This window comes from Onychostoma macrolepis, chromosome 07 (genome assembly GCF_012432095.1).
Source record: "Onychostoma macrolepis isolate SWU-2019 chromosome 07, ASM1243209v1, whole genome shotgun sequence".
NCBI lineage: Eukaryota > Metazoa > Chordata > Actinopteri > Cypriniformes > Cyprinidae > Onychostoma > Onychostoma macrolepis.
The window spans coordinates 27,403,702-27,418,541 of record NC_081161.1 but is presented as its reverse complement, the minus strand read 5'-3'; the positions used below and the strand labels follow the sequence as shown (position 1 = coordinate 27,418,541).

General features: G+C 38.6%; 1 protein-coding gene across 1 annotated transcript; it reads right to left on the bottom strand.

Moving 5' to 3' along the window:
• Window positions 1-245: 245 nt before the first annotated feature.
• On the bottom strand, window positions 246-14,797 carry irx5a (iroquois homeobox 5a). Its single transcript, XM_058783573.1, has 3 exons — window positions 14,158-14,797; window positions 12,726-13,131; window positions 246-12,225 (listed from the first exon to the last, which is right to left on the bottom strand). The coding sequence occupies exons 1-3, from the start codon at window positions 14,395-14,397 to the stop codon at window positions 11,534-11,536; spliced, it is 1,338 nt and encodes a 445-aa protein (XP_058639556.1). The 5' UTR covers window positions 14,398-14,797; the 3' UTR covers window positions 246-11,533.
• Window positions 14,798-14,840: the final 43 nt, after the last annotated feature.

Sequence of the window (14,840 nt, the reverse complement as noted above, 5' to 3'; positions counted from 1 at the left end):
TGTCAATACTTGTGATGTATAAACTAATGTCAGGCAGAAACACTAATGAACGAGCTACATTTTGGGCCGAGTCAGTCTACAGGTCAAGGACAGGGGAGATATGTAATTATTTAGAAGTAATGGATTGTGTGTGTGTGTGTGTGTGTACTGGTTTTTGTGGTTTACGGGGACAAAATTTGTATAATGACATGGGTATGACAGAGGTATTACAATTTGAAGGTGGTTTATGAGGACACTGCCTATGTCCCCGTAATTCAAAAGGCTTAAAAAACATACTAAATGGTGTAAATCTAAAAATGCACAAAGTTTCCTGTAAGGGCTAGGTTTAGGTGTAGGGTTGGTGTAGGGCAATAGCACATACAGTTTGTACAGTATAAAAACCATTACACCTATGGAGAGTCCCCACAAGGATAGCAAACCAGACATGAGTGTGTGTGTGTGTATTTGGGGTTTTAATCTTATCTAAATTAAGCAAGAATTGAATAGCTATTACACTTAATATTTATAGCTGCAAATATTTCTTACCAATGTGCAAGAAAATGTATGTTTATAGCTGTTAATGCAGTCAAACTCAAGTCAATAAAAGGTAGTAGTTTAAAATCTCGAATCTACATTTCACATCCTGTTTTTCAGCAGAGAATCGGTCCCTTGTAGGATAGCTATATTGAGTTTTGGCACAGTTACAGCTGAAGAGACGCACAGCATTAAAAAAAAAATATTGCTCATATTCTCACTGTTTGGAAAATTGAAATGGATTGTCAAGCAAAACGCTTGTTTAAAAAGATCATTTTTTAACGCTATATCTCAGTCTGATGATTCAATCTTTAATAGCCACCCTCCTTTAGTCAGATTAGGATGTTTATTAACAATTTATTTGAGTTGTCTGCTTATTTGGATTCCCCTGATTAGGTTTCTGTCAGTATGTGAATAAAAGTAAAAGAATGAAAGCAATATCAGTCTGTGCTTAGTAAATCTTAATGTTTTCTCTTTCTTCTTCCTAACTTTCTCTCTCATTCTTGACAAATGCACTTTATATCCACCATCACTGTGAATGAGGTTATCATGATCACAATCCTCTGCCCGTCTTTGTAGCAAGTGTCAGTATAAAAGGACTAGACTCTGGAGCAAATTCATATTTGAAAAGCTGTAAGCGCTAACATTTAACACTGAATGCAACAGTCTGTAAAGTCAGGTCAATCTAGACTAGATTTACAGAGAAGCTGTTTCAGTAAAACCATCACATAGTTGCCAGTTTGACAGATTCATGACACCGATGTTGGAAAAAAGTACACGTCATAACCTGTGTCTTGCGACTCTTTTATTGTTGAGCTTATTTAGTATCATATTTTACACTTATGTAGTAGTTACGTACTCCATCCATACATATTCCTTCTGTGATTGCCTTTGCTGTTTGATGCTGAGTGCTTTGGCACATTTAAAACACCAATCTAATTACTTTTATTTGTAGAAATAGAGGGAGGGAAAGAAAAAAAAAAGAAAGAAGGGAGAGCAAGAGGACCAATGGGGAGAAATACGTGCCAGTGCATTCTTGCCTTTCCTTGGCTGAAAGAAAATAGTCTGTATTTCTATATCAAAAAGCTTTACGGTAAAGCGTAGTAATTTTGACAAATATTGTAAAGTGTCTTTGAGCTTTAGTAAATTATTATTTAGTAGTAGTATAGTAATAATAATAATAATAACTTTCCCCCACACTTTTTCAGATTAATAAAAATATTATTATTATTATTATTATTATTATTATTATATTAGGCACCGATTTGTGCAAGAGCTGACAGAGGGGAGCATAGGAAGGGTGAAGGGATTATTTAACGAATATGCAGAAATGCTTTTGACCCCATGGCGACCGCTTACATACCCCCCAAAGGTCATTAATCATTGTTGGGAATCAGAATGGCTGCTTAAATGAATAAACTAGTGGAATATTTCTTATATTTCCCTTATATTTAACCATATCCCCTTATATTTCACAAAATTAAAAATTGTGTTTTGGGTGTTTGTTTTGTTGCTTTTGTTAACTTCAATTTACTATTGTCTTTTTTTTTCTGTTTTTGGGGCGCTCTTTTTTTTTTTTTTTTGGAGATGGTTGGCAGAAAAAAGAGTGAGGGTGAAGAGAGAGAAAAAGAAAGAGAGGGGTGGATATCTGATTACTTCTGTCTTTTCCCACACACTGATCAGAGACTGAAAGTTGAGAGCTTGTGTCCCTCAAAGCAAGGAGTTCACTCCTGTTTCCAGTTTAACCTCCTATTAAACTGTCCTTTGTCTTGCTTCTCCACTGGCGCAGGCTCAGTTCCACACACTGACCTGGGGTCAGATAGGTTAAGGGGGGTAAAAACTATAGTCCCACTGCCCATCCATGAATGAAGACAGATCTATGCAATGTGTTATCAGAAAAGAAGTATATACTACCACTGTTTGATGATCAGTGGAGCAATAAATTCATTTATCATCATTTTATGCCTCATCAAACAAGTTGCCAACCCCTCCATGGGAGTAGCAGAAATTAGCTAGTGAAAAAGTGTTCATTTTAGTTGGGGCTAGGTAAGTGCTTTTTGATTGCCTTCTCCAACAATGCTTCCCCTGACAAGCTAATAAATCAGATCCAGACAAAATCTGAAGTGCTGCTCTAAGAGTGAGCAACAACATCAACTTCAACTCTCACACACAAAACATTCAGAAATGTTCAGTAATTTGCAAACATAGTGTTGTTTCTTTATTCTTGATAGGCATAGTTCATCCAAAAATGAACATTTTGTGGTTAATTCACCCTCATGTCATTTCAAACCTATGACTTTCTTTTCTGCTGTGGAACATAAAGGATATGTTTTGGAAACTGTTTATTCAATGAAGTTGAGTGTGGTCCAGAACAGCAGGAGACCCCATTGACTGTCATTGTATGGATGATGGAAAAAAAAAAATCATTGTGATTTAAATTTTTAGGTAAACTATCCCATTTATCAAAACCTAGTCATTCGACATAGAATGCGAATCCTTGTTAGCCTGAAAAGAAAATGTACCTTAAAAGCACTGTTTTTGTTTTGTGACCGTCATTGCCAGGGCTCACCTGAATGGTAATCAGACTGAAATGAGCTTGTGTTGAAATCTCTCCTGTGTTCTGTAGCACAATGTTGTACTGTGGCCCCTTTGCTCTGTGTTTGGCAGACAGGTGAATTCATGCCACGCTACACCTATCTTGCCCAGATGGCTCTGGCATTCTCAGCCAGAGAATTACTTCTCAGACTGGAAATGGCGCCTTCATCGAAAATGAGGTCAATCGATTATTTGAGCCTGGGCTGAGGCTTGCTCCCTTTGCTGCAGTGTAACAGGTATTAATATATTTGGCAGGGTCCTGTCTTGGGGGGTTGGAGGGGGAGCAGTATGCAGACGAGCCCCGGCACGGGAGGTTGAAGGGAGGCCACAGTTGGCATTTTATCAGTTGAAAAAGCCTCGCTGATGAGATTTCCTATTCTGCTTGGCTGTAAAGCACACTCCTAATCAGAGAGCTAGCCAACACTCTCTCAGTTGGCGCGCAACCAAAATACTCAGTTTAGAAGGTGGTTAGCAAACGAATGGAAAAGAACAAAGATACTCGGTTGTCAGTAAGACAGGAAGCCACTGACATGTCCACCTATTTTTAACATAAGAAAGAATGCGGCCATTTGTAACAAGTATTCCCGTGTCCTCCGCTTTGAGTTATTTTATCTATACAAAAAACGGTCTGTTATGCTGCTTGATATTGGTATTTGTTATATTATTCATTTTTGTAGTGTAAAACATTCTTCTAGGTGTATACTTATGACGGCTGATGAATCAGAAGTCTCGCACATTCCCAGTAAATAGCTTAAAATAAACTAAATAAGGTGGATTCTGTAGAGACAGTGGACAGACAAAAAAAAAAAAAAACAAGACAAGACCTTATCTTTTAAATTTCCTATATATAGTTCACCCAAAAATGAAATTATCATGTAATTCCAAACATAATTAATTTTTTTAGTACTTCCTAATAAAGTCAATGGGGTCCCCACCAACTTTCATTATATGGACCAAAAGAAAAAAAAAAAAAAAAAAATCTAAACATTCTTCAAAATGTCTTATTTTGAATATTGCAAAAAATAAATAAATAAATAAAAAATAGTTATATGATTTTGAACGATGTTGAGTAAATGACAATAGAAAATTTTGTGGAGGAACTGTTACTTTAAGGAATCATTTCATTAAAATGTATTACACTTTTTATGATCTGTTCTGTGAATTAATTTTTGAAATACTTGTATTTGGGCTTGCCGGAGGGATTTTAATGCCATTTTTGTTTTTTGTGTCCTGACATTTGTTAATTGCTGGTTGTACATCATCAGCAAGTGTCTTCTCTTAATTGGCGTGTGTGGGAGTTCAACACCCTGTGAAGTGCCTGAAAGAAAACAGTCACAGGGCAGTGCAGTGCTGTCTCCTCCTCATTTAGTGTGTGAATGTGTACAGTAGGTCCAGGCACACAGTGTTGTGACTGAGTAAAGCGTGTCTCAACTCCTTCTCATTAATGTTGCCTAAACACACACACACACACACACACACACACAGAGAGACACACTGCTGTCTTCACATAGCTCAAAATAACCCCAGTAAAGCAGCAGCCATTTATCTGTATCTGGGGAACTGATCCAATTACAGAGCTTACATTTGCATCCATCAGCCTGAGAGGGGGAAAATTCTCTGTGAAAAACTGGTCAGCTTCTTTCACCCAAAAAAAAAAAAAAAAAAGATGATTGCCCCTCATTCTCCTGCATAACTTCCATCATCAGGCTTGGCTTTCTTCCCCAGGTGGGCTGCAGATAATGGCCGCTTACTCCTGCTATCTCACAGAGCAGCGCATCAGAACAGCCATTAGGCTAAATATCAGTGTCATAATGTGGAACAGATGTCTAGAAGAAAGGGATCATTTAAAAAGGCCAAATGTAAATAAACAGGCAGCTTGTAGACCTCCCTTCATCCCCTCTTTCCTCCGCCCCCCTCTCCTCTCCCCCCGTTCTCGTGGACCCTGTGTAGTGCCCAAAAGAAAACAGTTCATCAATCTTAATCTGAACCATTAAGAATGTAATAATACTAGCTGCTTATCTAGGCAAAGTGGTGCTGTGGGACTCTTAGGACTTGAGCCTAATGTGTTGAAAACTGTCCCTGTTTTCTTTCCTTGCAGTGAAAAAAAGCGTTTATATCTGCATTAAAACAAAATGTTTCCATCCTTGTGTGGCTTCGCCTTTCGATGGGGCTGATATTTCGTATTACGTGTGCTTACCATTGATAGTAGTGACAGGGTATGGTAAACAGAGAAAACATAATAATTAAACAATTATTGTGAAAGTTCATGTCATATGCACAATGCTAAAGTTTGTTTTCAAAGTTTTTAGTAAAGTTTTTTTTTTTTTTTTTTTTTATGTCAAATGCTATATCACAGAAAATGAATGGATTGTCCAGATATATTTTCTGAATGTTGTTGTTATTATGCACATTAAATGATAAATACACATTAAATATGTTTTGTTTTTTTGTGATACTGATTGTCTTTGATATAAATGTAAATTTAGTTGTCTTAAATTTGGTTTAATCTTAAATATTACACACACATACATACATACATACATATATATATATGTGTGTGGGGGGGTATTTGTGGTTTATGGGGACACAAATTTGTTTAATGACATGGGTATGACAGAGGTATTACAACTTGAACTGCCTATGTCTCCGTAATTCAAAAGTCTTAAAAAACATACTAAATTGTGTTTTTTTGAAAATCTAAAATTGCACAAAGTTTCCTGTAAGGGGTAGGTTTAGGTGTAGGGTTGGTGTAGGGCAATAGCACATACAGTTTGTACAGTATAAAAACTATTACGCCTATGGAGAGTCCCCGTAAACCACAAATACCAACGTGTGTGTGCGTGTGTGTGTGTGTGTGTAGGCTATGTGTGAGTTTGCGCGCACCGATGGTTTATGAAGACACAAATTTGTATAGGCTATACATAACATGGAGTATGACACTTCTTGTTTTCCTGTAATTCAAAAAGTTTAATAACATACTAAATGGTGTTTTTTTTTTTTTTTTTTATATAAATGCAGAAAATTTCCTGTGAGGGAAGGTTTATGGGTAGGTGTAGGGGGATATAAAATACAGTTTGTACAGTAGGAAAACCATTAGACCTATGGAGAGACCCCTTAACCCACAATATAGGCTACCAACACCTGTATCTGTGTGTAAATTCTTATGAGTGAAGTTTAATTTCATGTGTTTTATTTCATTAAATCCACCAATGACAATTCTGCTCATATTATTACATTTTAGCTTTAAAAGAGCGCAGATTTAAAAAAAAAAAAAAAAAAAAAAACTTTTACTTTTATTGTCTCTTGTGAATTAACTATTTATAATTATATTATATAAAAATGTATTTATTATTTATTAACTATTTATTTATTATTTCCATAATATTTGTCAAAAACGCGCTCCGGTGATTTTTCTTCGTTAACCTTTTTTTTTTTTTTAAGGAGGTTTCACTTAAAACATCAGAAAGCTGAAAATGACACGTGTAATCTCTCCCCAGAGAGCCGCACGCGGGCAATAGGAAAACAGTGGGTGAAGTCTAGGCTAAAGTGGGGGTAAATAGCAGTAAATCACAGCCTGTCACTTCATCTGGCTCAACTTACAATGTACGTCTGCCTATCTAAAAATGTTCCTTTAACGCGAACGATTTATAAGTGTCGAATGGGCCGTGACTTTACCGAAAAGCCGCTCTTTACCTCTCCTTCCCCCCTCGTCTGCTTGCCGTTGGAGCCCTCGAAATGATATACGTCAGAACAGCCCTGACAGGAGCTCGATTTTTGGGGGAGAAAATGGGCTAATTTGTGAAAATTACGCCCCATGGCCGCGTCACACTCTTCGCCCCGGAGTGAAGAGAGAGTATGAGAGAAACAGCTGGTGTGAATTTTTAGCACCCATAATTAATTAAGAGGTTCCTCAGTGGGATTGGATGATTAAATAAAAGGGAGGAGGTATTCCCAGCATGCCATACTGAAGAGGCCACTCCACTTCAGTTTCTTTATCGAGGGTGAGGATGATGTTTAGAAGAAGAAGAAAAAGAAAAAGAAAAAAAGAAAACTATTCATGCACAATCAGTTTTTGCGATTATTTCTGTCTTTTTGTCAGCTTTTCTTTCGACCAAGGTCCCCTCAAGCGGTTTTCTATTCTCTCTATTTTTCTAAACTAACTAGCCCTAATCAACCGGCACATTGTTCACTTCAAGGAGAGATAGAGAGGGAAGAAAAACATGTCTGAATTTGGCCACATTTGCTCTGCTGCCTCGCACAGATGTCTCAGCGCATATTATAAGCAGGTCAAATAAATGGGTGTCCTTTTACACATTCGAGCTGAATTTGATTCGACTCAGCTGGAGTAGTGTTAGTGTGGAGGGATCAAGTAGTAGTTAGCTGTTATCAGGTGGACTGTCGATATTATGCAGAAATCCGATTTGGAACACTTGGTCCGGTACATTTTAACGGTGATTTAGAGATTATTTTTATCAACAGGTTCTGATTACCCCATAGAATTAACCTGCTTTTCTGGAGAGGCCCAATCTCACTGCTCGATTACGTGGCAGGTGTAATTTTACGCGTGAATGTTTTAAACTCATATTTATCATTATGTATTAAGCAGAGATGCAACAGAATCTTGTTCATGAAAATGTTAATTTGGTGTTTGGTTTTGTGAGGTTGTAGACCGTGGAAATGCTGTTGCTGCATGATATATGCAAACACGTTTAGGAAATATACCCAGAGGATATTTACTATACACTGAATTTTGGAGGATCAGTTCTGCATTTTTTCCCTACAAATTTACTGACAATTCCTGTAATATTCAGAAATGCAGCCAATAAAGAGGAAAGGGGTTTTGTGTAAGAATTATGGGTGCGTGCATTATGAGTGCGTGGCTTTCTAAAATGCATGCTGGGACATATATAGCTATTTTTAAATGTGTATATTTATATGTACAGTTTTATTAAGTTATTTCCAATCTCGTTATATTTCCCAATTAATGTAAATGTGCCCAAAACTCATTAATTTGCTGGGTTGTTTTCGTCTCACTTTTTCCTCCATTTATCCTGACTTGTGTTTGTCCAGTTTTTTTTTTTTTTTTTTTTTTTTCCTGCTGCGTGAATAAGCTAATGTCACGTTTCTAATGAAAACAAATAGTTGCAAGGGGCCTGTCGACACTCGCTTTCCCAATGTAGCCTATTTTTGAACAGCTCGGGAATTATTGCAGTAAACGCTATTTTAATTTCGTCGGAGTAATTTCGTTATAATTTCGTTTTCCCCTACCCTCGTTCGATATAACCTATTGTTCAGAAACTAAAGTGAAATTAATCCAGATGTATAACCAAAGAATAATAATAATAAGCATTTTTATTTTTTTAGAGTTTACATCGCAGCCCCTCCTAATATTATTAAGGAAAATCGTAAATGAAGTCGTTTCTGGTAACACTGGTCTTTTGTATGCTGCTCTTTTCCTTTTACTTATTGTAGAGCTGCGGTAAAGTTTCTTCGCAGAACAGCAAATTTACATTTTAAAATCTTATTTCAGCATATACTTTCTTTATTTGGCCTATCAGTTAGATTCGTCTCAGTCTCTCTTTTTTTACACGTGGGAACTGTCTTGCTCTCACTTGACATGCACACACAGTGACTGTGGATCTCTTACGAACAATGAGACTAAGACCCATTCAACTGGAAGAGAGAGAGAGAGATAGAGAGAGAGAGACGCGGGGAAAAAGTTGAACAAAGTCGTGTGGGATCATTACGGAGTTCGTGCGGTTATTCATTCTTACAAAAGCACGGACCGGCAGACCCGAATCTAAAAGCTTACTGGATTAATACATTGTGTCACGCTGAAGATAATCGAAGCCTGTGTTTAAAATAGGCTAGGGTATGCGCGATTTTAATATATGGCTGCAGACTAAAACTATTACCGACAATAGATTGAATGAAAATATCCCATTTGTCTTTCGTTATAATAATATATACCCTTAACACAGTAAATTAAAATAGACAATCACCGATTTAAGTCACGTGTTAGTGATTGAACTTTGAAAATTTCTGAAAGTTGAATATAGGCTAAGTTTTATTTTTGCATTATAGCCATGCAATTTTATTTGAAGTTCACACCACCTTTACAGAGTACATTAGGCATCTTCAGTGTGTTCAAAAGACTCACCCTATTGTGTCTATAGGCGTAAAAATCAGCTTTTACACAATCCCCGTCTACCAGTTGAAATATCCAATTGATTTCTATCATGCGTAAAATGAGATCGTAAATTATTATCGATATTTCAATATTTAATCCTGCCATATCAGCATTAGAAGAGAGGATATTTTCGAAAAAAAATTTAACATTTCAGGCGAATGAATGTTTATTAGATTAATTCGGGAGGAAAATGTAACCAACTGTCTTCGAAAATATAAATAGCTGCTTTTTAAACTTCTTGAAGGGCTTATGCACACACGGGGCATTGCATCGAATGCTTCAACTCCTAGAGGGATCAGCAAAGAAAAACATAATTATGCTATTTAGCCGGCTGATGTGGTGCAGCGGCAGCTCCATCCCACTCCGAGAGATTAAATATAGCTGCCCCCCTCACCCGCTCTGCTGCCGGGGAAGGACATTAGAGCCAGGGGAATTAAATGAAACCCAGGGGACTTTTCAACTGGAGTGCGCAAAGTAAACTATAGAGATTAATGACACGACCTCCGACTGAATCGAGTCGCGTTCCGTCTTCACGTCTGTTGTTGTTGTTATTATTATTATTATTATTATTGTTGTTATTATTGTTATACATTTCTGGTTATAATTCAGTGCAAACGATGCATGATTTTTTTAGATGAAATGCTGAAAATATCAGTCCTATATATAGGATGTGTTAAAAAATCTAATTGTCCGTGTCCATTTTAAGTAGGCCATACTTCGATACTGAAAGGCAATTTTATTAATGATATTAATATTGAATAATAAATATAATTATATTTAATGGAACAATGTTAAACGATACAAATGATTTGCAAAGAACGACAAATTAAATAACTTTTAACAATTATTATTATTTTTAATTATGTTCCAAAGAGTTGTATAATTTATAGATTTGTTGTGTTGTAATTTTGAGACTGAAATAGCTTAAAATGTAAATTGAAATCAATTGAAATCTTTGTTTATTATTAATCTTAATTGCAGTCTCTGCGTGGGAATTTGTATCTTGGTAACTTTTTCTGTAATTGCTAAAGCACATAAACATTTTTTAACCTTATTTATAATGTTACTCCAGGTTATCTGCGCCTCTTGAAAGAGGTTCACTCACAGTCTCCTAAAGAGTCAGGCCTCGAAATTAAGAGCAAGTGTGACACCTACCTGCGGGTGAGGGTAGAGGTGCAGGACAGTAAGGGACAGGCCATGCCAGGGGGACATTTGCTTGTCACGGCACCTTGGCTACACTCTTAAAAGCCATCAGCGTCTATAATCCAAAGCACCATTAAGCCTATCCTACCATTTAATGATATAACAGAGCAGTATGCTCCCAGACCCACTCCGCATCGCCGCGCGCCTCTAACCACTTTGCCACGCCTAGGAAATAGTAATGAGGTCTAAATTTGGCATAAAATCGAACTCATTACTGGAGTTCGCCACCTGATTGCTTTGCATATAACACGACGCGGTTGGAATGTAATTGGGTTAAATGACTGCTCGACACTTTTGCCGGTGTTGTCATATCAATATTCATCCGTCGAGGCATCTCTCTGTTTGCAAAAGAGAGATGAGCATTGCCCCGACCGAATGCTATCGGGAAAAACTTGAGTAAAAACTTAACAGCAACCGACAAATAAAGAGCCCCGTCTTCAAACAGAGCTTTTCCCAAACCGCCTGAGTTTCAAAATGTGCCGCCCTTGCTTGTTTTTTTTTTTTTTTTTTTTGGGTAAATCCTTAAAACAGTATGTTCATGCTAATTCCAAGTATTATCACACTGCTTTACTCGGCATCTCCGCGTTTAGCAATAACAGCCTATCTGTCCGGTCCTGATGTCACGTATCCGCAAATAAATAATATCGCTTTAAATTGTGCAGCTGTCAAATTTTCATTAACATGCATGCAAACTCCCAAATCAATCGCTGCACACATTTTCTTTTCCATAATTTACTTCAAAGATAGTGTATTGTCCATTTTAAATACAAAATGCTACATTAAATATACATATTAGTCTTTAATACAAATAGACTCAGGCGGCTGCAGCGTTTAAGACAATTCTTAGAAGTTACATCCTCTTGATTAACCATTCAGAAACTAAGATTTTGAGGATAAGCATTTACTCAGAAAATAATTGTCCTCGGATTTTTTTTTTCTTTTTTTCTTTTAAATCAGAATGCGTCTTCTTTTGCTTCTTCTTTAAGCAACCACAAATAATAAATAAATGTCCGATTGGCGATGAATCCGGTATTAAATGTTTGACATACCTTTCTTTAGCTCATAAGGTGAGTCTTTACAAAGATCTACCTGTGTTTGGCTTCTTACTTTGCTCTCTCTTACCAGAGCCTCGGCTCTGTTTAAAACAGTCTGGCTTAATCCATTGAAATGTGCCGTGGAGCTGGTGTTGGTGCCGTGGCTACTGTGGAGGTGTCCGAAAGTGCTATAGTTCGTGTAGCCCGGGTAAAAAGGGGACGTGTAGTAAATAGGCCGAGAAAGGACAGTGTTATTAGGGAGAGGGCACTGAGGGGAGGACCGGGTCGGCGAGGCAGCGCTGGCTATGACTGTGCTTTGACCCAGCCCCGCGGCCTGTGGAGCCTCACTGCTCCCTTTGCACCTGTCCGAGGACGTGGCGATCTCGGCTAGAGACCAGAGTTTGGGTTTGGGCGCCGAAGGGGGAGAATGAATAACAGACGTCGCGTTGCTGTTCCCCGTGCTCACGGCGTGGCCCGGTTCTGAGGGCTTTTCTTGCGTAATGAGATCATTCCCTCTCTGTAGGACGGAGGGAGAAGAGGTGGTGGGTTTTGCTTGCTCGGCGAGCAAATCCGTCCTCTCCTCTGTGTCTTTTAATTCCGAGTCTGTCAAAGGTGGATCAAGATCTTTAGCATGAGACTCGTCTTTAAACCTGTCGCATGGTAGCTCCCCTGGGTTGATGAGTTTATGATCTGAAAGTGAAAAAAAAAAGAAAAGAAAAAAAAAGATTTTATAAAACAAAATTTGTTGACAATAAGATAATATACATTTTTTTTTTTAGAAAGAGATAAATATTGCATGCACGTTTTAAACTGTTGTGCATTCTTAGTTTCACAATTAAAAAAAAATCATTAAATGTATTTCTGTGCAATGTAAAAGTCATTTAACATTTATTAGTATTATCAATAATAATAATAATAATAATAAAATATGGCTGGTGTTATTACAGCTCTAAATGAGATGCCGTGCGCCAGCTGTGTCCTTATTATGCAGCTCGAGATAAATGAAGTGCAAAACACCATACGTCACCAGCAATTCTCAGTCCATAAGAAGTCAAATTAGAGGAGTTCAAGGTGATTATTATTTAAAGCAATTCTCCCATTATAAATAATATACCACCATTAACCAGCAATCAATTTTGCGCCCAGAGTGGAAACGACTGCGATGAAAAATTGATGATTTTTCCACAGACCTGCCTCTGTGTCTGTGGAGTCTCCCTTGTCCGTGGGCTTGTTTGGCTCGTCGTCGTCATTTTTCTCGAGATCAATGTTTTCGTCCTCCTCCTCGTCCTCGCTCCGGTTCCGTGGGGTCCAGGTCATCTTGTTCTCCTTCTTTAGCCTCCTCCTGGCGTTGGCGAACCAGGTGGACACTTGAGTGAGGGTCATTTTCGTGATGATGGCCAGCATGATCTTCTCGCCTTTGGTGGGGTACGGGTTTTTCCGGTGCTCGTTAAGCCAAGCTTTCAAAGTGGCTGTGGCGTCCCGGGTAGCATTCTTGCGGTAAGCTGGGTCTCCATACGGGTACGAGCCCAAGGGAGCAGCGTAAGGATGATACCCTATAGATCCGGCCATGCCTGTCGTGTGGTCATACGGCGAGCTCTGCAAGGAGCCAAACCAATGCTTTTATTAGCAAAAGATCACTTTATGGACACCTGCGCACAATGCAGGATCGGTTACAGATCACTTACGCAAACACACCATAAACAAACACACTTTTGCGCACACACATGCATGCCACATGTAGACTACACACTTTAAATCTAATTAATCAAAACAGCAAAGCGCAAGGCCGTGGGGCTACGTATTCTATCATTTAAATTTTGTCAGTTGCCTCATTCCCCTCAGCAAGAATTATTGTGAAATCCAATTTCACAACTTTCCATCCAAAATCCCTCCTCTTTGTTAACGATCATAAATCTCCCTTGGACTAAACTGACTTTTGACAATGTCTATTTCCAGATTAGCCAGCTAATTAGAAGTTGCAGCTTTATGTGGGGTCATCTGACAGTGTGTTGTACACGCATTGACCAACACTGGCCTACATGCACGCAGTTCACATTTAAATAGCCGGTAGGACTTGTTTCCTTTAAGTAGCCCATTTGACTAAATACATGGTTAAAGACAAATGGGGAACAACTGATAATTTATTCCTTTTGATATCGGGGATATTTCTCGCCTGCAGCCCACAGAACTGAGGAAGTCGTATTGCCACAAATGACAACAAAAATAATTATGTAGAATATATAGAGTAAATACGCGAAATCGTGTTTGTGTTTTTCCTTTTTGCATTTCTAGAATTCGAAGTGAACTGTTTTATTTACTGTGTGGGGAAAATAATCAAATGCCTTTTTGTTGTAATGTCTGTTTGAGAACATTTTTTTTTTGTCTTTTTTTTTTTTTTTTGGTTGTTTTAAAAATTTGTACTGCAATATATTTTATTTAAAGTGTCATGAAACCCAGCCAAATTCCGCGAATGCATATTTGATTGATAAAACCGCAGATGTTGCGCAAATGATTACTGTGTGTCTCAGTCTTGCAACACAACATGCATTATAACAAAGCGTAAAAACAATTATCCGGCAACTTCTAAAAGTAGAAAAATAAGACCGTGAATAGCGAACTCACCACATAAGAAGTGAAAGTGGCGGCGGCCGCATCAGCGCTGTACGGAAGATGGGAATTGTAGCCTGGCGAGGCGCTGGTGAACGCTGTAGATCCGGCATAGGGAGCGAAAGCAGAGCCAGAGGAAGATCTTCCTAGCTCCTCTGTCCGGGGTCCCGATATCACGCTTGTACTGTAGGCAGGACACGAATAAAGTGCCAAAGAGGCGGATGGCTGATACAAGTAGCCCTGAGGGTACGCCATGGTGAAGATCCAAATATAAGCTTCTCACTTGAGTTCTTCTCCCTCAAACTCTCACGCGCTCTTTGCGCTCGCTCATAAGAGTTCCGAGTAAACAGACCTCCGTCCCGTCCTCCTCACGTTGATAGCAGTGATGGAAATTAAAGAGAACGACGAATGCATAGACTTCGCACTCGTTAATCAGTCGTTGTCAGACTCACAATCGGATTTTCGAGGCGCTCTCTCACTCTCTGCGCGCGCTGTGACTCTCATGCCGAGCGCGCGGGACAAGTTTTTTGCTCTCGGATGGGGCTTTGCTTCGGAGAGTGTCCTGCCAGGATGCTAAGTTGGAAATTGAGGATTCTGACGCCTACTATGAGCCTCTCGCTCCTCCTCTCGGGGTGTAGTCATCGAAGGAACGGCAAGCTGGAGCTGGGTTACAGCAGCCCAGCCTGAATCGATTCTCT

What these genes read in the sequence shown, in the direction of transcription:
- irx5a (XM_058783573.1), bottom strand. Translation starts at nt 14,397, where the DNA reads ATGGCGTACCCTCAGGGCTACTTGTATCAGCCATCCGCCTCTTTGGCA. An exon ending in CCACTTTCACTTCTTATGTG is followed by an intron (nt 13,132 to 14,157) that starts GTGAGTTCGCTA and finishes GGCTCCTTGCAG; the next exon opens with AGCTCGCCGTATGACCACAC. An exon ending in CTCCACAGACACAGAGGCAG is followed by an intron (nt 12,226 to 12,725) that starts GTCTGTGGAAAA and finishes TTTCACTTTCAG; the next exon opens with ATCATAAACTCATCAACCCA.